This window comes from Euphorbia lathyris, chromosome 5, assembly GCF_963576675.1.
Source record: "Euphorbia lathyris chromosome 5, ddEupLath1.1, whole genome shotgun sequence".
NCBI lineage: Eukaryota > Viridiplantae > Streptophyta > Magnoliopsida > Malpighiales > Euphorbiaceae > Euphorbia > Euphorbia lathyris.
This window is the reverse complement of record NC_088914.1, coordinates 7,778,180-7,804,800: the sequence shown is the minus strand read 5'-3', so window position 1 is coordinate 7,804,800 and position 26,621 is coordinate 7,778,180. Positions and strand designations below refer to the sequence as shown.

General features: G+C 33.2%; 1 protein-coding gene and 1 long non-coding RNA gene across 3 annotated transcripts; both read right to left on the bottom strand.

Moving 5' to 3' along the window:
• Positions 1-843: 843 nt before the first annotated feature.
• LOC136228734 (uncharacterized) lies at positions 844-11,188 on the bottom strand. 2 transcript variants are annotated; one of them, XM_066017198.1, is made up of 22 exons: positions 11,078-11,175; positions 10,737-10,973; positions 10,553-10,638; positions 10,344-10,445; positions 9,993-10,099; positions 9,817-9,917; positions 9,207-9,294; positions 8,557-8,645; positions 8,340-8,479; positions 8,068-8,233; positions 7,812-7,947; positions 7,582-7,678; positions 7,266-7,395; positions 6,483-6,542; positions 6,280-6,398; positions 5,596-5,720; positions 4,568-4,792; positions 4,236-4,396; positions 2,588-2,751; positions 2,045-2,127; positions 1,872-1,957; positions 844-1,093 (listed from the first exon to the last, which is right to left on the bottom strand). In XM_066017198.1, exons 2-22 carry the CDS (start codon positions 10,941-10,943, stop codon positions 950-952), a joined length of 2,616 nt encoding a protein of 871 aa, XP_065873270.1. In that variant the 5' UTR covers positions 10,944-10,973; positions 11,078-11,175; the 3' UTR covers positions 844-949. The 2 variants fall into 2 exon arrangements, with proteins under 2 accessions (XP_065873270.1, XP_065873269.1); XM_066017197.1 differs by having other exon boundaries at positions 10,737-11,188.
• Positions 11,189-21,524: 10,336 nt separating this feature from the next.
• LOC136228965 (uncharacterized) lies at positions 21,525-23,443 on the bottom strand. Its single transcript, XR_010688935.1, has 3 exons — positions 23,378-23,443; positions 22,487-22,555; positions 21,525-21,909 (listed from the first exon to the last, which is right to left on the bottom strand). It is a non-coding gene; the product is annotated as an uncharacterized lncRNA (long non-coding RNA).
• Positions 23,444-26,621: the final 3,178 nt, after the last annotated feature.

Here is a 26,621-nt window from a genome sequence, read left to right as displayed (position 1 = left end):
AATCACGGAAGAAGACATTCATGAACTTGAGGGAATGATTGGTCAGCTTGGTTACCGCAATCAAATGAATGTCAATCAAATATTGGATTATCCAGGTGAAAACAATGAATGCTCACAAGTCCAAAATTTAGAAGAAATTGTATCAAGCATTATGCAAAATTCAATTGAGGATGAAGCTGAAGATGATTTGTTACCTTTAAAACCAGTCACAAGAAAGGAAGCAATTATAGCATCATCCACTCTTTACAATTTTTTGTTAAAATTTGACAAGAATACACCAGAACTTTTGAATGAGAATAGTTAGAGATGAAATTCAACTAAATTTAAATTTCAAGAAAAAACAAAATATTATAGATTCATATTTTACTAACTTATCCCAAGTATGTATATCTATATATATTTTGCATATGTATTTGAGAAATTATTAATTTATAGAGTTAATAATACAATGTATTTATAAGGAGTTGTTCCAGAAAATTATTATCTTATTAATTTATTAAAATTGATCATTTTTAGAACTGGCCCAAGTCGGGACCAGAAGAAATTATTATTTTAAAGAGTTTATTAATTTATCGAGTATTAATTTATAGAGGTTTTACTGTATTTATCAAACACTTATCATCTTTTTCCATATTACTTTCTGCATCTTTCTGCTGCAGCAGTTCCATATTACTTTCTGCTGCAGCAGGTTCCGTTGTCACATCAATGCCAAACGAGCTCTCAAATGAGAAATATGTTTAACCATTCATAGAAAATAATATGAAAAAAATGCTGGAATCTTTCATCATATTCTAATACTCTCATAAATATAGTTTTAGCAAAGAAACTTAGGACCAAGACGGCTAATGTAACCAGAAAATCAAAATTGATTGAGTTGTTATCTAGGACAAAATTTTGATTTCCAAATTAATGTTGCACAAGTACAAGTTTTGGCAGGTATAAAAAGAAATTAAAAGATATAACTTGACAAAAAGCCTGAATAAGCAGTGACATCCACCCAGTCAGGGAAAAGACCTTTCAATTTTTTGGCTCCTTCAACCAAAACTTGTTCTATCACAGCAACTTCCACCTTTAAATCACCAGGATTGCTAGCCTGCAGTTCCCACAGTTACAAGAAATTACATGACACGAACCCAACACAGAAACTTAGTGTGTTAGTATTTTATTAAGCATGTAATAGTTCATTTTTGGATTGACACGCAGCTTTTTGGATTGACACGCAGCTTTTTGGATTGGTTTAAGGTTGGCTTGCTGATTCGAAAATGACATGAGTGTTTTTTTCATGCCAAAATAAAATTACAATAGTTAATCACAAACACAAACACGACACAAGTCTACCATATGTGTACATGTCATACTTAATTAACAGATATAGTAAAATTACAGGTGACGTGTGAAAAACACATTACACGAACCTAACGTAATATCAGCAAATTAGGGGTTTGTTAAATAGTTTTTGAGGCAAATTTTTGGAGGGTCGGAATTGACCTGCTAATCCAAAAATGACAAATATTTAGAAGTATTACTATATCCTTCTATATTTCTAAATGTCACCATTAACAAATGTAGTAAAATTACATGTGACACGCGAACACGAGATGAAAACGACATTAAACTGATTGAGTTGACACTTAGGACACAAAAAAAAAATTAGGTATGGTTAGAGTTGGCTCATTTGACACTAACCCGATAATTAACACGACACAGACACGACCCACCTACATAAATTCCCAAACCTAATGTACGTGTGTCATTCAGCGGAGAACAGGAATGCAAGTAAATGCATGGGTGAGGATTACAGAAGTGATGATACACAGAGGAGTTAAGTTTTATGCTCTGGAAGACAATTCTAACAGGAACAGAATACGCACCTCTAACCAGAACGTCCATTTATCCCTGCTTCCGCCGCTAAGTCTACATATATACGAGGGCGGCCCCCCATCAACAACTTCAGGAGCTGGAAAAATTTCAACCCGGATGAATAATGAATTCCATAACAAAGCTAATCAGTTACATTGAAACCATAGCACAGAATAGTTCATACCTGGAAGGATGTTCTCTGCAAATGACCAACTTGACAAGGGACCAGTAATGTTAAGGACAGCAACCCAGACCTCTTCTAAGTCGCTGAAAAGAACATAATAAGTGTTATTCTCGAGAAAACTACTCCATTCCATTTCATATATTGAAAGATAAAGAGTTTGTATACAAGAATGAGGATAGGAAATGGACAAATATAATTGCTCCCGAAAATTCTTCTATTACAGCTAGATATATTTATGTATGTTTATACTATAACAATAAGTAATGCGTTAAAGCCATAAGATGGGCTTCATGATTTAAAATGAAAGAGATCAAATTATAGGCAGTAGCAACAAGTTCATAACAACATAGAGATGCAATGCATATTTTTTGAGCAAACCATCACTCAATAATTTTCTAATAAGTGAAATGAAATATTAAATGACAGCCATGTTGCACCTAGACGTTCACAGAAGTGATGTATATATCTAAAAACAGAGTTCTATATCTTAAAGGAATGCAAAGTTTTCAAGCAATTCCATGCAGATCATATGGTTTCACGTACCCTAAGGAAAGCTCCAAGTGAACTCTTCGAGATCCCCCGCTAGAAGTAGTATGAGGCTTGTAATTAGACAAATGGGGGAACAATCTATACCGCTTCAAAATTTCATCACTACTTGTAGGGAACTTCAAACTTTCGGCGAACAGCAGAGATACTGGAAAAAGTGCCTACCAAAATAAATTAGATATAAGATTGTCAAATAAATGCTATATCTATAGCATTGATGAACTTCCATATGAGTATTAAATAAAAAATTTAGTTGAAACTCAATCTTTGCTTAACCAAAAAGCATAAAAATACACAGATCCTACGAACATAAACAAAACTTTGCATAATTATCTAGAGTTTAACATCGAAATTGGTATGCGCTCCATGTGTGAGATATGGAAAGACTCACACTTACTAAATGCACACGAATGCTTTATGGTTGTTTAAACAATGGAGTTCAGATATTGGATGGGTGGGTGGGTGTGTGTTTTGTTGTTGGTTTAGGGAGGTAGGGGGTTAGGGGTAGAATACTACATTGTGCTTCTAGGTGTGGAGAAAGGTGGGGGGGAGAGAGAGAGAATAAAGGCTAATGCAGACACCCAAATTCCAAAACATTGGATAAGGAATCCATTGTTTGGTGGGAAAGCAGTAATTTGTGTGGTATATCTAGTAACAAGATTCTAGGGCACAAAACAGGCAAAATACATGATTAAACCTCTAAACTTTCATGGTTTTAACTTTAAGGATTACACCCTTGATCATTTATTTTTCCAGATGAAGCTGCTACACTTTACTATTTTAAGGATTAGGCCACTTGATCTTTAATTTTCCTACACATTAAGTCCCTCATTAAAAGAGGGTTAGCTAAGCCGTCAACAATGTGCGTGAAAATTAAAGACCAGGGACCTAATCCTTAAAAGTTCAGGGACTTAATCGTACATTTTGTCATTTGTTTACTTAATCATCCTATTATTTTTAAAAGAGAATTAATAATTAATTCTTTCAGTTTTTTCTAAATTTTGAATAATACAATATGTGCAACAATTAAAAAAAAGAATTGAAAAATAAAAATAAAAACTTTGAGATACTTCTGTGTTTCATGCATTTGAATTAATATGAATTTAGAGTTCCACTTCCAAAAAGGACTAATAAAAAGATACATCATAAAATTGGCTATACTAACTAACGCCGTATATACGCACCTTACGTCAATGCATCTCCTTTTTTCTTACAGGGGGAAAGCATATTTAAGCTCCTAATATTTTCATTTTTTTTATTAAGCTCATAATATTTACAATATTTTTATTAAGCCCTGAACTTCAGGGCATTAATGAAAGTTCATTAATGATTAAGCCCCTGATCTTTAATTTTCATAAATGATATTGTAAGGCATGAGCATCTGGAAAAATAAATGAGGATTAATCCTTGAAATAGCAAAGGTTCAGTTGCTTAATCATGGGTTTTGCCCACAAAATACTATCATAAATTTGTTAGTTATTGACAAGGAATAAGAGAAAGTAACTTTAGCATACCGTCTATCTCTTTAGGGTACCTGTTATGAATTCTAATCACCAGCAATGATATTGTAACTGTAAGGCACAAAATACTGCCTAAACTCATAAATTTGTTGCCTACTGACAAGAAATTAGATAAAGTAACATACCATCCAAGTCTCTCTGTGAGACAGGTTAGCATTTTTGAAAGAAAAATCTGAACCAATTTGCAATTCCTTAGCCACTTCAGGTGCATGTTTAAAAAGAAAAGGTAGCGAGTTGGAATCCACTACAGAAAAATCATAACTGCAGTCCACAATCCTACTTGCATCTGCCAATCCAAAGGCAAAAAGATCTCAAAACAATATAACTGACAAGAGACAGGATAGAACCCTCAAATACTTTGCAAAGACAAACTAAAAGAACATATGAATGACAGCAGCAGTCTGTCGTACTTGATCAAAGTTTTGCATATTTTACTGACTACTGCTTTTCCTCATACCTGATGTAATGATTGTATTCTGAAAAACAACCCTTTTAGGTGCAGTGTTGCTGTAGGGAAAGAACCGTGATGAGAAGGCCAATCCGATTATGCTAACATGCAGCAAGAACTGCAAAATAGAACGCCTAGCCAACCAATGGCCACACACAGGTAATAGAGGGCCCGCACACCAACCAGTTACAACTCCTATTATTGCAGCCACTATAACATCAGTAACATAATACCCTGCAAGTACAAAATTGATGATTGTCATTAATGAAGCATATAATTACTGGGTACCAAACTATTAATATTACCAAAAAAAAAAAAAAAACTAACAAGTGCCTTAGTAAATTTATGATCTTGGAAGATAAATGCATCAAATCTTGATCAGAAGTTGCTGAAAAAAAGTTTTATGGTGATGAAATATAATATGCAGAAGGGGCCTTGCGCAGAAGTACATAATTTTCTATTATCCATAGGGTTCAAAGAAAAAGCACTTGATATGGATAACGGGAAAAATAAATAATACAAGCCAGAAAATCGTAGAAGATCTTGATATTTGAAATAGCCAAATAGGTTAAAAGAATGCAGGTTCCTTCAAAAGAGCAAATAAAGTGGATATATGAAAGATTGATAAGAAAAGTCCAAGAGTCAATGTTCTCTTGCAAACTTGAATCTATTACAAATGTGCAACTGTTTTGACTAATTTATTGATATAGGCGTTTTCACTTGAGACAATGTTATCAGTTACGTTTTGAACCATTGGTTGGGCTCTGCTGAAATAACTTAACAATGATATTCTGCCCTTTAATTTATATCAGGTGTCTACTTATATATATATTTGTCAATTATCTTTGGAATCAGCCTAATATAGGTATTATGCTAACTGAACAAACTTAGCAGTTCGATTATCTTTAATCAGTACAAGTCAAAGAAACACTCCCTTGGCCTCTGATTTTCATACAAGGGATACTCAGAGCGTAAAAACTCAAATTAACTTCTATTCTATATTGTACATGTGTGTGTATAAGTTCAGAAAAACGAACCATAAGGAGGAGGAACAGAACCCATCATGCCCATCTTTTCAATCAAAAACTGGACAAGGAACCCGCCAAAATATACCGAATACATAAGAGTTGGAATCAGAACTATGATGTAGATTGCTGCTGACCTGAAACAAAAAATGTCAGTAGAGTGCTTCAGTTTTTTAAATAAGATAGGACAGGTTTTGACAAGAAATTAAGAACGCTAAGTACCAGATGTTTGACAAAAAGTAAACCTTTCCCATATGTCAGATATTATAAGCTATTTTTAGCCTTTACCTATTAACTTAAGCTTTTGGATTAAATGGTTCCTTGACATAGTATCAGTCCATCAAAGCCTCTTAGAGCAAAAGGTGGAGGGTTCAAATTCTAACAATGCCATTTACTGTTGAAATTTCAAGACATGGTAAAGTGGACACGTGTTGTATACTCTTCACGCCCAAGGGAGCATTTTCATCTGGTGTGTGTCAGAGACATTAAGCTATTCACCTTAACTAACATCATAAGCTTTTGGGATAAATGGCTCCTTGACATCAAACAAGAAATACAATAAATGTAACAAAGAACCAAATAGGCGAAAAGTGACTATGAAGCAGGTTCACAGGTTTAGCATATCTAGTTTGGAATAATAGAAAGAAACCTACAATACGTCACAAAGACTTCAGTAGCAAGCTACTGAAACCAGACCTGAGTGTTTGATGACCACTAGCCTTGATATAAAAATTGAAGAAGATCCACGCAGGAAGCATAAGAGCTGACGTGCAAAATGTCAAGAACCCTCCACTTAGCCCAGCTACAAGATAAACCTACTTTATCTAAAGTCAGCTAATTAAATTTTAAGAAACTGAATTGATTTGTTTAATAAAAATAATGATTAGAGCACTCTGTACCAAAGTTAAGCAAGCATAAAATCCAAATGATCCCCAATACCAAGCTTCAGTGGATAGTTCCTGCAAGATTCATGTCAGACCAGTTAGTTAGATTCTAGTGATACGGGTGTAAAAAAAACCACAATTTAATTAGTTATAAGAAAAATAGGTATATGAACTCATAGAAACTCTGACTCAGCGCAACTGTATCACAGAATCAATCCATGAATCATAATAATCTTTAATGAGTGCATTCCGTATGCTCTCTGGGAAGTATAACCCATAATTAACATTTTTTAAGAGATACTGAGAAATTAATTCTCATAAAGTCATCATCCTTTTGAAAAAAAATATACAAGTCCTGGACCTAATCAAAAAAGCAACTCCTTTTCCATTCCAAGAAGCATTTTCTAGTTAACTATTAAGTTTAAGAATCTGTTAGTAGAAAGAGATCATATACCGGGCAATGATCGTAGCACCACAGCAGACAATATATTGCCTCGTCAGCTGTATTAATTCCAATATATTTGTTTTTCTCAAATTCCAAATCCGGTTCTCATATAGGCTTCTTGATTTGTTCTGAAATTTATCAGAGAACACTAAAATTTATCCGAACAGATAGAACAATCAGCAAACTATGTACTTTTACAGTCAATTATTGATATTGAGTGGCTTCTATGGTCTATTCAATGCCTAGGAGATTATAATAAAGTATTTCCTAATAATGAAAAGAAAAATCTCAATGACAATTATATAATAACTTGGCATTCTTTTATCATTGCTTTAGCATATACAGAAGGATACCTCCTTTGATTTTTTGAGAATTGAAACGTTTTGCGAGAGGGGAAAACACTTCCAAACTGTTCTTGGAATCAACAAACCAACAAGTGAACAGGGAACGAACATCATAAACGCTAAATATGGATGAGCAAACCTGCATTTGAATACAGCATTTGTGGAAGTTCAATATTACAACATAAACCATCACTTATCTATTTATAGAGAAAGCATTCTTTGCTACTCTGGTCAATAGAATCCAACCTAACTCTTTTAGGTAAGAAAAATATCGAATTGGAAAGCTCATGGATGGTAAAACAACATAATCAGAGAACAAACACACCAGCTCATGGCATGACCGGAGAAAAACAATCTCATGATGGAAAAGATAACTGGGACAATAATTGCCAGTATAACTGCGGCCGCATGTAACATCAACCCTGGAAAATAAATTTGTGAATATTAAGCTAATGTGAATAACAGGCTTAAGAGTGGAGAGTTCGACAAATGCAATATATAAGCTATTATCAAAGCATGAGCAGTCAGGGGGAAATATTGCAATAAAGACTCCACCTTTCACAAAATCATAGAATGTTGTGAACCAAGAAAACAACCCTGAATCCAACACACGCAAGAATAATGGCATAAGAAGAAAGATGGCAATGGGAGTGGCATGAAGCACAAGAGCCACACTTCTTGAGTAGAATATCTGAAATATTTACAATTAAAAGGAAGACATCAGTACTAATTCAATCTAAGAATGTATACTAATGTAATCAAAGAGCAAGGAGAAATATATACATAACATCCATCATAAATTTTCCAATACCATGAACCATGATAAGTAATCAAAGAAAACGGCCCTCTCATCCTTGTAATCATTGGAAGTTGCTTTGAGAGTTTCTCTTTCTTGGGCATTTCGCAGCTTAGAAGAACTTGTAAACGCTTTAAGTACACTGAAAAGATTATCTCCACGCGCTTGCATGCTTCCAGGTCTAGTTTTAGACCATTAGATGCATCAGAAAAAGTGCTTAAGGATGAAAAAATAAAAAAATCCTACTGAAGCATATCTTATACCAAAATAGTAGATGTAATGCATACAGTAGTTTGTCCAATGTATCGAAGGAAGTATGGTAGTAATAACCACCAAGAAGAAAGATAATATCCAGGCTGGGAATGTCTCCATAATCTTGAGCAAACATTCTGTAATCCGTATCTCCAGGAATTACAGGAAAAACGTCCTATGCAGAGAAAGTTGATTAATGAAAATTGAAATTCGAATACATATTCGTAGGACAAAATGAAAGAAATTAACAACCTGAGCAGCACTATGTGCCATGGGATAAATTGCAGACTGAGCATAAACCAGGGAAGGCCAAGCACTAGGTCCAGATTGGCAGACTAAATCTGTTAAGAAAACAATAAATCAACATCAAATTAGTATCTCTATGAAAAACAAAAAAACAAAAACTACATCTATCAGCAAAGGAAGATGAATTCAACCTATCACTTTTGTTTTTTTTTTAACTTCCAAGAACAACAGATTGTTTACTAGACCATATACATGAATCATTTTATTTGCAGTATCTTACGTTACAATTGTAGAGGGCGAGCCTTGGCGCAACGGTAAACGTTGTTGTCGTGTGACCAAGAGGTCACGGGTTCGAGTCTTAGGAGCGGCCTCTTGCCAAATAAATTGGTAGGGGAAGGCTTGCTCCCAGTACACCCTTGTGGTGGGACCCCTCCCCGGACCCTCGCTCAACGGGGACGCGTAGTGCACCGGGCCGCCCTTTTTTTTTTATCTTACATTACAATTGTAATATCCTTAAAAATTTGTTTGATTTGCATATTATAGGCACAGGCCACTCTTCACTTTCTGACCCAAAATCCACATCACTTTTTCCAAAATAAAGGAATCATCATTTAAAAGAATTATGAAGAATAACACTGGATTGGATCATATAATACCAGGTCCTCCTGTACCGGATGCTTCCACATTTATAGAAGCTCCAATTGAATCACGCCATTTATGTGTGTTCATGAAGCCATGTGCACCCTGAAACATCATATGTTAACTTAAGACTAACCAAATCAGAAGTTTGACAGAGAATAAACTAAAAAATAGTAAATCAATTCGGCTATCATGAATCTGATGATGGCTAAATTCATTCTAGTAGTATGGTTAAACAAATCCATGACGCAACCAGTTCAATCAAATTTCAGTGAAGTGGTTTAAAATTCATGCTCTCACCCACATTAGAACTCTAAAAGCACAGTTCCGATACAACCGATGCATGTTGAACCTCAACAGATTTGAGAAAAAAAAAAATACTGGAAAGCTGAGACCTTAATTGGTCCAAACATAGATCATAAAACAAAACTTTAAACTCCAATACTTGGGTTCAGACTGATGCTATAATTTTATGCCAAGCCCAAAAGTTATTCTGCATCGTTAGAAAAAGATATTTGGACACAAATAATGGGTTTCAGACAATACTAAAAGTTCTTCTCCATCATTAAGAAGAAAAATATATACACACAAATTTTTGGGTTTCAAACTGGTGCTGTAAATTCATACCAACAGGAAAAGTTCTTCTGCACCATTGAAAAGAAAAATAATGGGCCGAGGGGTGATCCAACCAGAGTCTACAGTAAGTCTTGCTAGTTCCAGCATTGATGCTGCAGAATAATTTCAATGATTATACACAAAAAGTCCCAAGATATATAATCAGATAGGGTACCTAAGGTGCTTACCAACACATGAACCACAATCAGCAGCTCCTGGTGAATCAAGCGGACTGTCATAATGACCATTAATTAAAACAGATGGCTCGTTGTCTTTCGAATCTGCAGATGAGATCCTGAAAATAGGATGAAACTACCTTACACTTTTTTGCCAGCTATTTTCGGGCATGTATTAATTTGAAAATCATTAATACCACATATACTTTTCATTAATCTCATAGTAACACTATTTATTTATTGCATATATATGTAAAGTGCAATTGAATCTAACTGAATGTAGTAAAATCAAAATAAGCAGCAATTTTCAGGAGACTTCAATGTCTTAATTCTATTGTCAAAAACAAGGAATGTATTATGTACCTCATGATTATATTAGTGTGGTTTCTGTAGCCCAAAGAGATGCTGTGTCCTAAAAATACCATATTGAAGGAACCATTAACAACACTCTCTTCGATCTCAACTCTGCAAAATCAAAACCATTCAATTGAATGAACTTTAAACAAACATACTTCAAAAATCACCAAAGCAGAACCTATGTACATCAAATCCAATAACAAAATAACAACAACCTGAAGTTCGATCCAGCTCTCTCCTTCACCATCTCCAACTGAGCTTTAATATAATTAGCAGCTTCTCTTAACCCCGGACGCCCTTCCTATCAATAACCAAAACCAATACTAAATCACTCTATTAACACATGCATTTCACATCTTAACTCAAACCACTGATAACAAAACCAAAAAGTGGACTCACTTGGCGACCATCTAGGGTCAAAACTCGAACATGCTCGACGGCTCTGGCCTCGGAGAAGCGATCAAGAGGAGCGTCAATTCCGAGCGGCTCAATGAACTTCATATGAAGTATAGAGTAAACAAGTGCCGACATTAGACCGTACATAACCGCTAAGAAGAAAAGCAATTTGAATCCGGAGACATCGCCGGAGCTAAGTTTAAACGCCATCTCTCTCGACCTCGCTCTTTAGAACTTCACCTTCCGTGCGAGATTTCGTTATATATATAATATGAAAATTAGGAAGTTGCTGAGAAACTTGCTTGGCTATATTATAATGTTAGGAAGAACGGTGAAGAAACTACCAGAGTAGAGCTACAAATTCCCCTGGAATTGACAAGTAGCGAATTGTTAACGTTGCAGCGTGAAGTGGGAACTGGTTTATTGTGCACATCTTCGAGGCTTCATAGGATATCGTAATCGTCGATCTTTCTAAATTTCATTTTCACTCAATAAAATAATTTATTTTCATAATTTATTTTAATAAAATCATTTTAAATTATTGGAGGCTTTTTATAAATTAATTTAAAATGATACGAGGCTTTTTACACCTTTTAAAATTTATCTTATTTCAATAAAATTATTTTAATTCTTTGGAGAAAAAAATTATTTTAAATGATTGGAGGCTTTTTTCCACTAATCTTTTCCCAATTAAATTTTTTATAAATATCTTATTTAAACAACTTGAGAATCGTAATTATTAAAATCAATCTTAATTTATAATATTCTTCAAAATTTATTTATAAACCATTTAAAACATATTAAGTCAGATTATAATGAATTCCAACGAGCACATCAAAACTAAACACCAATATTATTCCATTTTAACTTATTATAATGAGAGTCTATTGCCCGCACTAACAAATAGGTAACATGGTTTGTTGGTTTACTAACAAAAGAAACAAATATAAACTTAAAATATTTAGCAACATCTTACAATCTTCAAGAAAACTCTCTGCATAAGACTTAAGAATAGTATTACCTTGGATAACATTCACATGAAGTTAGCGGTTTTATTTGAACACAATCCTGTCAAATGGAAAGTTCTTTAAGAAATTAAGAGCATATTTAAAGCTAAAGACTTCACTAGTAAAAGCATCCCAACAGCATGGCGCGGGAAGAAGATCTCGCCTTCTAGAATTGACCATTCGAATTACGATTTACGAATCACATATCCAACTCCCTCAAAGATAAAAGACCAAAGACAAGCATCATCAAAGTTGAATTTGATCCAATCTATCGAAGGGAAAAGTAAGAGAAGACTTAATTAACTTGATGAGGCGGAGTTCACGAAGAAGTTGAGGTCACATGTGCAACTTTTCAATCTGAAATAGAAGACAACACAAAACAAGAATAATAAAGGCAAAAAAATGAGCATTGCTCCAAACCTTAAGATTTCTATTATGTCATGGACTTCAAAGAGTGTGTTTAGATTTTGCCGTGTGCTCAACTTAGTTGTTCTAATTAAGAGTATCTTCATCCCGCAATTACACGATATGGGTCCATATTGCCACATCAATATAATTTCAATTCTACTTTCAAACATTTTATCTTGTAATTACTTTGTAATTGACGTCACTTTCAATTTGTAGGACCAAATTAATATTTTAATATAAAATATTTATTGTTTACTGGGATGAGATCCAAATTTGCTCCTATTTTTTTTATAAAGTGCATATTTACCAATAACATATGAAATAGTACAATTTTAACCTTGAACAAGATTGGTTTTATCCTTACCTAACATACAATTTAAACAACAACGTTTACTTTGACTTGTTATTTTGACATTTCAAACACCAATTATATCTAAAATATTTATTCTGTTATTAACTTAGTTACAAACAACCTACTAAAATATTAATATTTAAGTCTACTAAACACAAATTAATCACACAAAAAATGTCTAAAATGTCTACTGTTTTATTAAAACAACTATGAAAAAATTGCCAAAAAAATATATAAAATGTCTACTTAGAGTATGGACGTTCACGGGTCTGTGTAGGAGGGCGCCTGCCCAAGGGATAGTGATAACATCGAGATATTATCCACGGGACTGAAAGGGATATTAACCAAAACGACCGCGTATCTAAGTAATCGGGAAAGCTATGGCGTATCAAGCAAGCTAACAAAGTGGCGGATCACAGGGATTCCTCTACACGCTATCCATAGTCAAACCTATGGGAGACCCGCCATCCTACCTCGATCCGCCCCATGAACGGTTGAGCCGACTCCCGATAAAGGCACTAATGAACCATTAATGAGCTAACGATCATACTTGAATAAGATCAGTAACCGCCATTAATGAGGCATTAATGGAGACTTTCTAGTTACCGAGGGTTACAACTATACGACTATAAATAGCTTACATCCCAAGCTATTGAGGTATACATTCACGCTCTCCTAAACCTTACGTTGTCATTACAGTTTATTCCTATCACTATATACTGACTTTGGCATCGGAGTTTCCCCCCGCCGATCCCAACGGCGCCCCCCGCAGGGAAGAAATCCGATCGAGAGTTCATTACCAGTTATCAGATAGAGAGGCCCAAAAGTAATATTTTTATAAAAAAATATAGAAATTAAATTTCAAAAGATGCAACAATAAGAATTTAAAGGTCTAAACAACACATCCACGATCCAAATGAGATAATGACCCAAAAGTAACATTTTTACATATAAAAAAAGTACATATATGTTACTTTTAAAGTATATTGATATACAATAATTTTGGATTTAGAATTGCTTGTAGACAATGTTTTGTACCAGTAACTGGATACTTAAAGTGAAATAAAGTATTTTTTTCATATAAGATTGAATGTTTTTATTAGATCCCTTGTTAAGCGTAATAAAGAAAAACGTAATTTTCAAGCAATTTTTCTTTGGAAAAGGTAAAAACTTAAATCATGTGGTTTGGTGATTTGTAAAGATAGTCTTGTAGTTTTAAAGTTCTCAAATAGGGGTATATGCTTTCTGCAGTTTGCAAACTCAGACACTCAGTATAAAAAAAAATTCATGACTATTTACTCTAAAATAGAATGATTTTGAGTAATTAAAAAGTCCGACTTTGCAAATTACTTCATATATAAGGTCTGATTTTGCAAATTTACTAAACCACAAATATGGTTTGACCGAAAAATTGACTTACAAATGCTTCAACTGAAAGCTTAACAACCACAAACCCCTATTTGTAAGTTTTTAAACCACGTGACTACATTTGCAAATCGAGCAAATCACAATTATTTTTTATACTTTGTCCTTTTGCTTTTACATAATTGATTTTCTTACTTTGTTTTTTGCTTGTACTTATTTATTAGACCCCTCATTTTCTACTTCGCCCATAAACCTCCATAATCTCCGAATCGACCATGAGTTAGAGTTTATGTCAGTGATAAATTGAATCACACTTGACAAGTTATACTTATACTCCCTCTGTTCCTATTTACATGTCGTTTTAGACTTTGGCACATGAATTAAGAATGACCACTATGCAATTTTCCCTTTCACATGACACAAGATACATGACAGACATTTGTTTTCGTGTCGTCTGAATATTTTTCGTGATAGTATTTTAACTGTATGTCATCTGAAAGCGAAATAAAAAATGCACTCGATTCTCAGATGACATTACGATTACATAATCCTGTCATCCAAAGAAAACACGCGTTCACTTACTCAACAGATGACACTTCTAATAAATGAATGTCATTGTTTGTCGAAAACAAAAAAGCAGCAAATGAAATTTCACTTACGCGGCCAATCCCCAAATTTTAGGCGCTCTTGTTTGACTGAAATTTCAGCTGATATATAAATCCTCTCTCTAATCTCAAACCCCAGTTTAGGTTACGCAAGAGCTTCATCCCTCTCATCCCTCTCTATCTCCATGGCTGATTTGAACATGCAATCACTAGGTGAGCTATAAACACGGTACTGGTAAGTATCTATTGATTTTCATTGTTCCTTACTCTCTCTTTTCCTCATCCGATTTACTTTTGTGTATGTCGATTTCAGCAGCTGGAATAAGGATCTATTGATTTTCAGAGCTATGATTTAAAGGGTTAGATCTCTCGCTTAGATACTGATTTTATTGTATTCATTGTTAGATTCACCACTGAAATTCTTGGGTCATTATCTTTTTTAACCTAGGGCAATACAGTGTCGGTTGCTGAAGATGTTCTGATTTCTTTTTATTTGAACATAATATTTGCAGGGATAGTAAGAATGCTACATGCGAAGGCTGACTGAAGAGATTGTCAATCAGTTCTTACGTTTAGCATATGGGAAGATTTCTTTAACTTATTGAGTATATATTGTTGTTATGTTGGTTTGAACTGATTGGTTGCATGTATGATGTTGTTGTGGGTGGTGCTGCTGAGATAGGTTTGCAATATATCTTCCACTTGGATTGTTATCTGAATGAGTATGTGTATATATATGAACATAGAACTCATTGATTTAGGAAACTAGCCTGATTTTGAGTATATACATATATATTGTTATGTGGGTTTGAACTGAACGATTACATATATGTATGATGTTGTGGGTGATGATGAAATGATTGGTATGAACTGATTGATTAGATATAACTGTTTAGGAAGTTAGGACTCATGGAGTTTATGTATGAATGATCATTAAGCATTTGGCTGATTAGGCATACTCTAAAGCTTTGAATGTTCACTATGATTGGCAATACTCTTACACCTATGAGTTATACTGATAGAAGTGATTGAGTATGTGTATGTGTATGTGTATGAAACATGTTTATGTTTGATGTTCTGTTGATGTTTATGTTTGAGGTTCTGTATGAGTATGTGTACGATTGTTCATTTGGGCATGTAGCTTATTAATCATGCATCAAGTATGAGAGGAACATTGTAAAAGGGTCATTGAGCATGTATGAAGCATGTATTAAAGGGTAAATTTAGGCTAATTGCATGTATTGATATGGCTTGCAAATGATAAGATATCACCATTCTCTTTTTTATTTGAACATGACCTATGATGATAAGTAAGGAATAAGTTGTATTCTTGTTATAGCATGTTCACTTGAATATACATGTCTGCTTGAATAAGTTGTCTACTTGTTATAGCATGTTGGGCATACTCCTAAATCTCCATTACTATGTATCATGTCACTTGGCTTGTTATGCTTATGGAAAAGTGTTTAACATGGTGATGAAGTTGTATGATTCTAACAACACAAGTTTATGACTAAGCTTGTGGTGACAGTATCATACACTTCATCACCATGCTAATTTCATCATGAATTGTACAATCCAAGTGGCAGGTACATAGTGGTGGCTTTATGATGCTATGAGAACAAGTTTTAGACATGCACGAATAAGTTGTCTATTTGTTATAACATGTTAGGCATACTCTTAAAGCTGAAAATGTTATGAAACCATTCAGGATGGTGATGAGATAAGTTTACAATATACCTTTCACTTGGCTTGTTATCTGATTGAAACCATTTAGGATGTTGATGGGTTTTCGATGCTATCAGCATAAGTTATGAACTTGATATTATGTTTAGGAAGGTAGCTGATCATGCATACTCTTAAAGCTGAAAATGATGAACTTGCCTGATTCTTTTCTATTTTAACATGAGTTATGCTGATGAGACATATGTTTTATGTCAATTTAGCATGTTATGTGTTATGTGTCTATGTATGAAGCATGTTGGCTTGTTTTATGTTCTGTTTATGAAGTAACTGATTCAGGGATAGACATATGTTTCATATCAATTTAGCATGTTATGTGTTAGGAAGTAGAACTGATTCAATTTAATAGACATAAACGAATAAGTTGACTACTTTGTTATAGCATGTTATGATCCACTTGAATATACATATATATGTCTACTTGAATAATTTGTCTACTTTGTATTACCTATCAAAAAAGGATAGCGTGCAAGAGGGGCATTATGATGTGACGTGCGAATAGCGTACAAGGGGGGGCATGATGCGCGAATAGAAAGGAGATTTCGATGCTAAAGAAACACTGGAGCTGGATGGATGGAGTGGAGTACTGGAGGGGCATGGAGCCAATATTGAAGATCAGATTGATTACCAAGTACATTTGTAATCAGTAATCATTCTGTTCTTCAAGAATGGCTCTATGCCCATCCAGTAGTCCACACCATCCAGCTCAGTGTTTCTTTGACATCCAAATCTCATTTCTTCAAGAATGTGCAGATGGTAAACAAGGATATCGGGATGATGGGGAACCATTAGAGTTAAATGATGTCGAATACTGGAGGGGCATGGAGCCAACATTGAAGATCAGATTGATTACCAAGTACATTTGTAATCAGTAATCATTCTGTTCTTCAAGATTGGCTCTATGCCCATCCAGTAGTCCACACAATCTAACTCAATGGTTGCCCAGCATCCAAATTTCCTTACTATTCGCACATCACGCCCCCCTTGTACGCTATTCGCACGTCACATCATAATGCCCCCCTTGCTTGCTATTTGCACATCATATATCCATTGCATGCTCTTCAGTCCATCTCCTGGCAGTTGCTACATAACCTGCCCTGTTGCTGATGTATCGTTCAACAATTCGCACTTGGCCAGGAAATGGCCCCTCAATGAAGGGCTCTACCAGCAGTCCATAAATATTCCACAACAGCTATAAAATGTATAGATAAATTAAATTAGACCCCAAACATGAGTAGATAAACTAGACCCCAAACATGAATAGATAAATTTACGGGTAAAAAATACATAGATTTACATCTTACCATGGCAATACTATAGGCAGGGCGATCAAGTAGCTGGGGCATAGAAACATGCCCCAATGGTCCGATATTAGGATGGTAAATTTTGGTCCTGAATATGACATGCGAACAATAGTAATATCATGAGTGTATTTACAAAGATATGAACTGATTTATGTGTGTTAACAAGTTTATGCATGTTCTTACAACTGGAGGTGTGGAGGGGAAATCGACAGGGAATTCCATGTCGACTATGAATACACCTCCTTCATAAGGGGTGTTTGGAGGGCCATTCATCACGGCAATCCATTACCGCCGGTCAGGAACATATATATTGACAAGCCACCTGGGTGCCTCATATCGGAGTTGGTCAATCTGAAACTCAACATTACGATATAGGTTCCTTACAAGTCTATCCATGCTCGAAATAACAAACTGTAAGTATAGTGTTAGGTTTCCATGGGTGACTATTGAGAATTGGTAAACGCTTCCTATTTATAATGTGGGTGGGTAAGTGAATGGTCTCATAATGGAGAAAGGGTAAAAGGAGATTAATTAGGTCTATCTGTATACGGTACGTAATTAATGAGCATCATCCATTGGTTTTGCAGATATCAAGACTTTGGGGATTCTAGGAGATGATGACTTAGATATGCTTCAATTCAAGTTGGATTTGGCTTTCCAATCAACACCACCACGCCTCTGACTACATATTGACAGATTTGGAGATGTACATTAATTGCTTATTTTTTTTACCTTACTACATTCAGAAATTTGTGTAGTTCAAATGTAAACAGATTATGAGCATTAGTCTCCAATAAAATTAAAATCATTGATATACAGAAATTCTTGTTCATTTGATAAATTATTGTTCATTTCCAGAATCATTCGAAGAAGAAGGCAAGGAGTGACATTTACGTTTAAAAAAATATCATCTAAACAACAATAAAAAGACATTAAATTAAAAGAATCTGTCATCTAAAATAAATCTCTTGACATGATTGATTAAGACCTATGCCATCTGATACAAGTTACTACGACAGAAATTATTATAAAAATTGTCACCGCGAATACCAATATGCCAATTTCCCATATAGCGACTTGACATTTTTAATTATTAGTATGTCATGCGATGACATTAAAAGTGACATTAATAAATAAAAAGATGCATCGTAACAATGTTCATATGACAGTACAAAACTAGGCTGATGTCATGTATAGTATCTTCAAATGACAGAACCTAACCATCGTCTGAAGGTGCAATAGACGGCAGCGAGCCCTGTGACAGATTTATATCTCGCGGGACGACGGTTTCTAACCGTCGTCTGAACGGGGTTTTGGCGTAGTGGACTTTAATACTTGATCCAGATTACATTCTTACCCTTACTAATTGCCTTTTCATCTTCATCTACTTGTATTACGCATGAAGACTTGGGAAGCTAAACAGTTGGATACTATCTTTCCCTACAAACATCTCTTTTTCTGTAATCTTCCATACAAATTCTTACTAATTCATGTTCAATATTCCTTCTTAAAATATGGCTAGAAGATTGCCTCTCTTAGAAATTGATTTAAATGTGCAATACAATGATGATGGGCAACCTCAAGCAAACTCTAATTTCAGTTTTCCAGACCTCAACATCAGTCCAAACTCTCCATTATCGGATTTAAGCAATGGAAGAAATTGTGATTCAACTCAGGTTCAATTAGAAGCAACTTTGGAGTTCGGTATGTTATATTCATTCTAAAATTGAAATGTAAATTCTCTTCTATTATTGTTTAGAATTGGTAGTTCTTTTGGTTATTGTCATCCATAAATGGAACTTTTAATTCTATTGGATTGTTATTTTGCATTAATAATTCTTTTGGGTTATTGTTCTGAACTAATAATTCTTTGGGACTCTAATGAGAACTATATTTGAATTATGGTATTTTAATGATTTCACTGTTTATCTTATTTTCAATTAATTCTTGTAATGAGTTTTGGTTTGAATGGAACTATTTTTTGGATTATTGAATCAAAAAAAGAAAAAAAAGATGGAGAGGTATCAGTTCATGCTTTTAACCTGGACTGCTAACTTTATAATAGGAGTAGTTGATTATTTGCTGCACTAAGTTGATTAAGAGATATAGTGGAAATTAATAGAAAGTTATGAAATTAATGCTGCTAGTTTTTGTATGTAATGTTTAATGTAATTAAGTTATGAGTGGTATGATGTAAGAAAGATGTCTGCTGAATCTAACATTGGAATAGTTTCTTTCTCATAATTGGGTCTCAAGAAGGCGAGGAATTATTAGTCATTTAGTTACATAAATTAAAGATTCCTTAATACACAACGAGACAAATATTTCTAGCTGTAACTATGAGTTTGAATTTCTTTAATTCCATTGCACATACGGTTCTGGCTTTTTAGATCTAATTCAAGTGTCAATTAAGAGATATTGTGGAACTTAATTGACTAACAACAACAAACCAACTAGATGAACTTGCCTTAGCTTTTTTTTCAACATATGTTTTGTCCTCTTCCAATTTTTCATGACAAATCCTAATTCTTTCATCTTTCAGAAATTTTAATAGGTAAAGAACCATGTGTGAGGCCTGTAGCATTTTAATTTTTTATTCATTAACATATTGATGTTTTATTTGTACATATTAATGTTGAGATACCAATTTCATAGATGCTTTAGCATAATTATATTATGTTTTTTTTGGTTTAATAGATGTCAATGAAGGTAGTGAAAATGTGGAAACACTATCAACGTTTAGAAGAACAAAAGCAATGTTGAGTAATGAAAAACGTCAAGCTATTTATGAGATGTTACTGCAAAAGAGTGTTGATGGAAAACTGAGCAGACAAGTAACAACAATGGTTGCATCATCATTTTCTATATTAATGCGCATTGTTTAATGTATTTGGAAACAAGCAAAAGATTGTGATGCGAATGTTGATAACTCGCACATAAAGACAAAAAATTATGGTCGCAAGAGAGTAGAAATTGATTTTGATCAAATTCAAAATGTTCCTTTTCATAGATGAACAACTCTTCGATCTTTATCTTTGGCTACAAATATAAGCACAACTACATTAACTAGGCGTCTACAGTCCGGAGAGATATGATGTCATTCAAATACTATAAAGCCTTTTCTTAAAGAAGAAAACAAAAGATCAAGATTACAATTCTATTTGCCGATGCTTGATGCAAGTACCATACCACATGAACCAACATTCAAAGGTATGTATAATATGGTTCATATAGATGAAAAATGGTTTTTTTATGACCAAAAAGTCAGAAAATTATTACTTGCTTCCCATTGAAGAAGAACTGTTGCGCACATGTAAGAGTAAAAACTTCATCGAAAAGGTTATGTTTTGGTTGCTTTAGCCCGACCAAGGTTTGATGCGAAAAGAAATGAGATTTTCTATGGAAAAATTGGTGTGTTCCCTTATCTCACTCAAGAGCCTACTAAAAGGAATAGCATTAACATGGTTGTTGGGACCATAGAAACAAAGCCGCTAACCTCAGTTAATAGACAAGTTATAAAGTCATATATGATTGAAAAGGTACTACTTGCCATCAAGGAAAAATGGCCTAGGGAGGAGTCGAATAATCCAATTTTTATTAAACAAGATAATGCAAAACACACATTACTAATGATGATATCGATTTTCACCGAGCAGCAACAGAAAGTGATTTTGACATCCGTTTAAGTAGTCAACCTGCAAATTCGGCTGATTTGAATGTCTTAGATCTTGATTTTTTCGCTGTTATTTAGTCATTGCAATATAAAGAGGCGCCAAAGACTGTTGATGAGCTAATTAGTGTTGTAGTGAAGTCATTCGAATCTTTTCCTGCTATGAAATCAGATTATATATTTTTGACCTTGCAGTTATGCATGACAGAAATCATGAAGGCAAGAGGTTCCCAAAGTTATAAAATTCCACATATAAACAAAGCAAGGTTGGAAGGTAGAGGTGAACTCCCTTCTCAAATCAAATGTGATACTGCCTTAGTATAAGAAGTAATTCAGTATTCAAAACAACAAGTTTAGTTAGATTTTGTCTCTCAAATTACTGTGATGATTTTTGTAACACCCTAGCCATATAAGTAATATAAGTTATTTTTAACACATATCAGACAATATTTATTCTACATCTCATAGTCATTCAAAGCCTGATATTTTTTTACAAGCATACATAAACACATACATATATATAACCATTTATATTACAAACTGTATTTATGATTATATATATTACAGAATATGTTTATATTTAACCCACACTTCAAATATTCTACATGCTGGGAATGAGAGGAGAGAGCGTGAGATGGAACACAGCCAACCGACCTTTCATCCATGCTATCTACAATATCTGAACCCTCTAGAAACTTTTGTTCATCTACTTCATCAACCAACTGAAAAATTTAGCGATTTATATGAGTCGCCACTCGGTGAATATAAACAATCAATGAATTACAAATCACATACATATACATACGTACAAATTCATGCATATGTAAATGATAAGCCTTTTATTAATTTTGTTGTGACACCACCAGCTAGACACTTCCTGGGATCAAGTAGCAGGTAAACGGTAACACATGTATTGCTGTACAGCCTTGTAATTTCATAATTCGACCTTTCGGTCCATGTAATCAAGTAGTCCATATAAATGACCATATAGGTCCAAGTAGTCCATATATTTGACCATATAGGTCCAAGTAGTCCGTATATCTGACCATATAGGTCCAAGTAGTCCATATAATCAAGTAGTCATAAGTGTCTAGACTGGTATGCCACAACGCCATTTACGTTTTATGCAGCATGTACACATACTTTGCATTTAAGTCATTCCATCATAAGTAATTCAATCAAGTATCAATTCACATCAAACATAGCAAAACAACTCACAATATCACAAAGTATCAATTCATATCAACATTTCAAACACAACTTCAGAAGCTAAAATATTCATATCATGTTTATACTCACAACTAAGCCGCTAGCTTCCTTGACGACGACTTGTATCTTCCTCTGGAATATCTTCAAAGTTTTGAGTACCTATAAGTATAGTTTAACATATGATTAAAGAGACATCATTCTTTATTTACCAAATTTCATTTTCTTATTATTCTTTTATTCCATAAACTTCAATATCAAATAATATTTCTCAATAACCCGCCAATACCAAAAACCTTGTAACTCTCTCTATACTAAACCAACTGACCTAATTCTTGTTTTTTTGTACTCCTGACTCATATATGAAGATCATATTAAAATTTTATAATTTTTCCAGAGCCACCCGATTTATGGCAAAATTTCTTTTGAAGTCCTATCTCAGCATCAACTCGCATGTACCAGTTTTGCTAATTTACTCATAACTTAAAACGTATAACTTCTATTGCTCTGATTCTTTTTGGTACGAAAACTAGACATACAGAGGTATAACATATCCAAATATCAGAATTTTATGAGCTCTAAATAATTTACAGTAAAATTTACAACCTGACCCTATTTCAGCATCTATGCAACATAGCACACCTACACTTCCTTAGTGAGTTTCTCACTAACTTATTCAATACTACCCAAACTTTACAGGCCTTACTCAATACATAAAGGATCAATTTTCATTTTTATACCTTCCTCAAATTCGGAACCTAAGATGTCCCAAACTATACAAAAAGAAACAAATCAAGTACAGATTTCAGATTAGACCTAGTCTGATTGATACTACCATATCTCCTAGTATACTTACCCAAATAGCATGAAATGAATTTTGGAATTCAACTAAGATATAAACTTACAAATTTCTCTTCTTTAAGCTTCTCAAAATCGGACTCTAAAGACACGAAATTGATTTTACAAAACAATTGAACAACATACCTTCTTCTTATCCTCCTTCTTCTCTTCCATTTTCTCTTTTTTTTTTGAAAGAGTTCTTAATCTAAAGGGTTCTGGAGAAATCTGAACCTTATTCCCCTTTTTTTTATATATATTTTCATGTTTATCCATCTAGGTTACCTTTTTACGAATTTGCCCAAACCAATTTTTGTATTTCCAACCGCATCCCCTTTCACTGTTACGCTTATTATTAGTGTTCACTAAGACTATATTTAATCAATTATTATTCTAATTGTGTATTTATTAACTAATCATCTAATTTATGTGCTTTGAAGACACATTTACCTTTATTTTCTACATTTACATGTTATCCCAATTTTACTATCTATTTGAATCTATCATGGGGTGAATGACATGTAAGATGTAAAATTATTTCTAAATTCTCTAATTAATATTGTGTAATGCATGTGTCTAAATGTCATGAATGCACAATATTGAGATGTTACAATTTTACTTCTGATGCTTCTGTATCTGTTTTTGTTTCTTAAAATATGAATCTTCTAAATTTTTGTTGTTTTATAACTGAATTATTTCTCTTAAATAAAAATTTTGCTCTCCTTTAGTTAAATTTATCTTTTGCTACTCTTATAAAATATCCCATAATTTTTTTGTTAATTTGTTTATGCAGGAATATTGTGTTTTTGTTTACTGTAATCATTTGAATGTACGAAAGAAAATTGCAGGTGCTCTTGCCTTGCCTCTACTGTTGTTGGTTGCTACAATATTCAACTTTTATGTTTTATCTGCATACCCTTTACCATTTTATATATTGATATGTGTGACTCTATGTAGATGGAACTATACACTATAATAACCATGTCATTTTGTTGTTGATCAAAATATAAAAAGATGATGCTTTTTTGACAAAGTTAGAGGACTGCTAGTTTTTGGACAAATAATTTCAATCAATGGCATGTGTGGAAAAAAGAAAACCACTCGAAACCACAACTCCATTTATCAAGCAATGATGGGCATTTAGACAGTATGTGCCAAGTATTCAACTTGGAAATTTAGAATACAATATCTCTAACCATGTGTACAACATATCAATATGCCAAAAACTGTACTTTATTCCACCAATTAAATTCAATTTCCTTAATTCTCCATCACTCACAAGCCTAACAAAGTCAATTCTACACGAAATTCATTCCTAAATTTTTTCCAATTTCCACTCTCCACATCAAGGCACACTATTGAGAATGACTCAGGAACAGATGAACATAATTTTAAATTAGCAGTACGAGGAAACAATATTATTAATAGGGTCAAAACAATGATCTCCTCAAGGTTATGTAGATGAACATAATTTTAAATTGGCATAAAATTCATAAGATAACTTAAAGCTAAGACCATTCCTATTTTAAAGAAAAATTACAAGCCTTCATTACATACGCACTTGATTAAAATGCTGCAAACTAAAATTTGGATTGACAAATTATTTACAGCATCATTTAGACAAACACATAAAATTCATATGGACAAACATAACAAAATCATTTGGACATCCAAATTCTATTCCTAAATTCAAAGTATAAAACCGAAAATATAAATGCTTAAATTACCCAAATGGATTAAAATTGGCACCTTAAACATGGATGAACAAGATAAATTGATGGATAAGTGAAAAAGAAAGATAAGTAACTTAAAATTCATGAAAGAAAATGATCCCAACAATAAAAGGCAGAATAAATGAAAGACTATTAATATTCTTAATAAAACATAGGAAGGTAAATCTTCAACTTCATTGTAACGACTTGTGTAGTTCTCGGTTTTCAAAAACTTCATTTCCTTCTGCTGGAAATTTATTTAAATCAAAGTCCAATAGAATTTTCTTCTTTATAGAACTCAACCCATCAGATTCTTCTTCTTTTTTGCTCTGTATCTTGAAAACGGTCTTGTTTTGTGGGTTTTCAAAAACTTCACCTTCTTCTTTCTTCAATTTCCTCTTGAATTGTGTCTTCTTTTCAGGTTCAATTTCTTACAATCTCCTGCTTTCCTCATTACCTTCCTAAAAATTGTCATCTTGCTTTGTCTTGATGCTTTGTTCTCAATGAAAATATTCCCCTCTGTAGAAAAAAAGAATGGAGGGGGTAGTAGATATAGAGTGCAAACGTGATGGGAAGTGAAGAGTCCCCTAGAAATACGTTGGATTTTGGAGGTGGTAAAAGAGTGGGAAATTGTGTAATTTAATCAATGACAACTTATGTAAAAGTAAATTTAAATAAGGGTATATTTGGTAAAAATAAATTTCTTTGCATAGATTAAATCAAATTGACATGTATTGTGTGTTAGATATTGTTATATATGTTAATATTCTCTCTTTATGGTAGAAATTATACCATAAAGAGAGAATATTAACATATATAACAATATCTAACATTATGGAACAAAAAAATAATCTCTAGAAAGACATGTATTGTGGAACAGATGTATTTTATTTCTGATTTGATTAATTGATTTAATGTGTTATATTTAAGTATATATATATATATATATATATATATATATATTGTTTTCAATATACATATATTTATATGTTTATATATATGTAAATATAAGTAATTATTAAAATGTAACTTTTTTTTTGAAACACAAGAGATAATTCGAGGCATTTGTATATGTATGTAACATGTACATATAAAAGAACATTTTAGTATAATATATTGATTATGGTTCGATTTAAACATATTTTTTTTATAAAATCAAACCAATTACCAAAATTAAAAATACTAGCAATAGCCTCATGCAATGCATGAGATGTCCAATAATTTTGTACATTAATTAATGAATATATATATATATATATATATATATATATATATATATTAGCATTCTAATGCCCGGGAAATAATATTTATGCATTTCTCTATATACTTATTTAAAATACATAATAAAATATGACCTAAAATGCAAATATTCCCCCCAATCTCAAATTATTTGTGGTGAAGCTCTTAGCCTGTTGGTTGAGAGCTTACATATGACTGTAGAGATCATGAGTTCGAATTACATTGGGGTGGGGGTGGAGGTGGGTTTTTCTTTATCTTTTTAATGTAATTTTCCTTGATTTAATGTAAGTGCATTGCGCACAACTTTAAAAAAATGATCTAAAATGCAAACAATATATAACATACAATTGATATGTTTTGAATATAAATCTACATTAAACTAAAATCATTCAGTTCATATTTTTTTTATTGACGGCAAAACGCATCTTTTTATTTTTATC

Excerpts from the sequence above, each read along its gene's own strand:
- LOC136228734 (XM_066017197.1), bottom strand. The coding sequence starts at position 10,943 with ATGGCGTTTAAACTTAGCTCCGGCGATGTCTCCGGATTCAAATTGCTT. Across the intron at positions 10,446-10,552 it reads AGAGCTGGATCGAACTTCAG|AGTTGAGATCGAAGAGAGTG; the intron begins GTTGTTGTTATT and ends TTGATTTTGCAG. Across the intron at positions 5,721-6,279 it reads AGTGGTCATCAAACACTCAG|GTCAGCAGCAATCTACATCA; the intron begins GTCTGGTTTCAG and ends TTTTTGTTTCAG.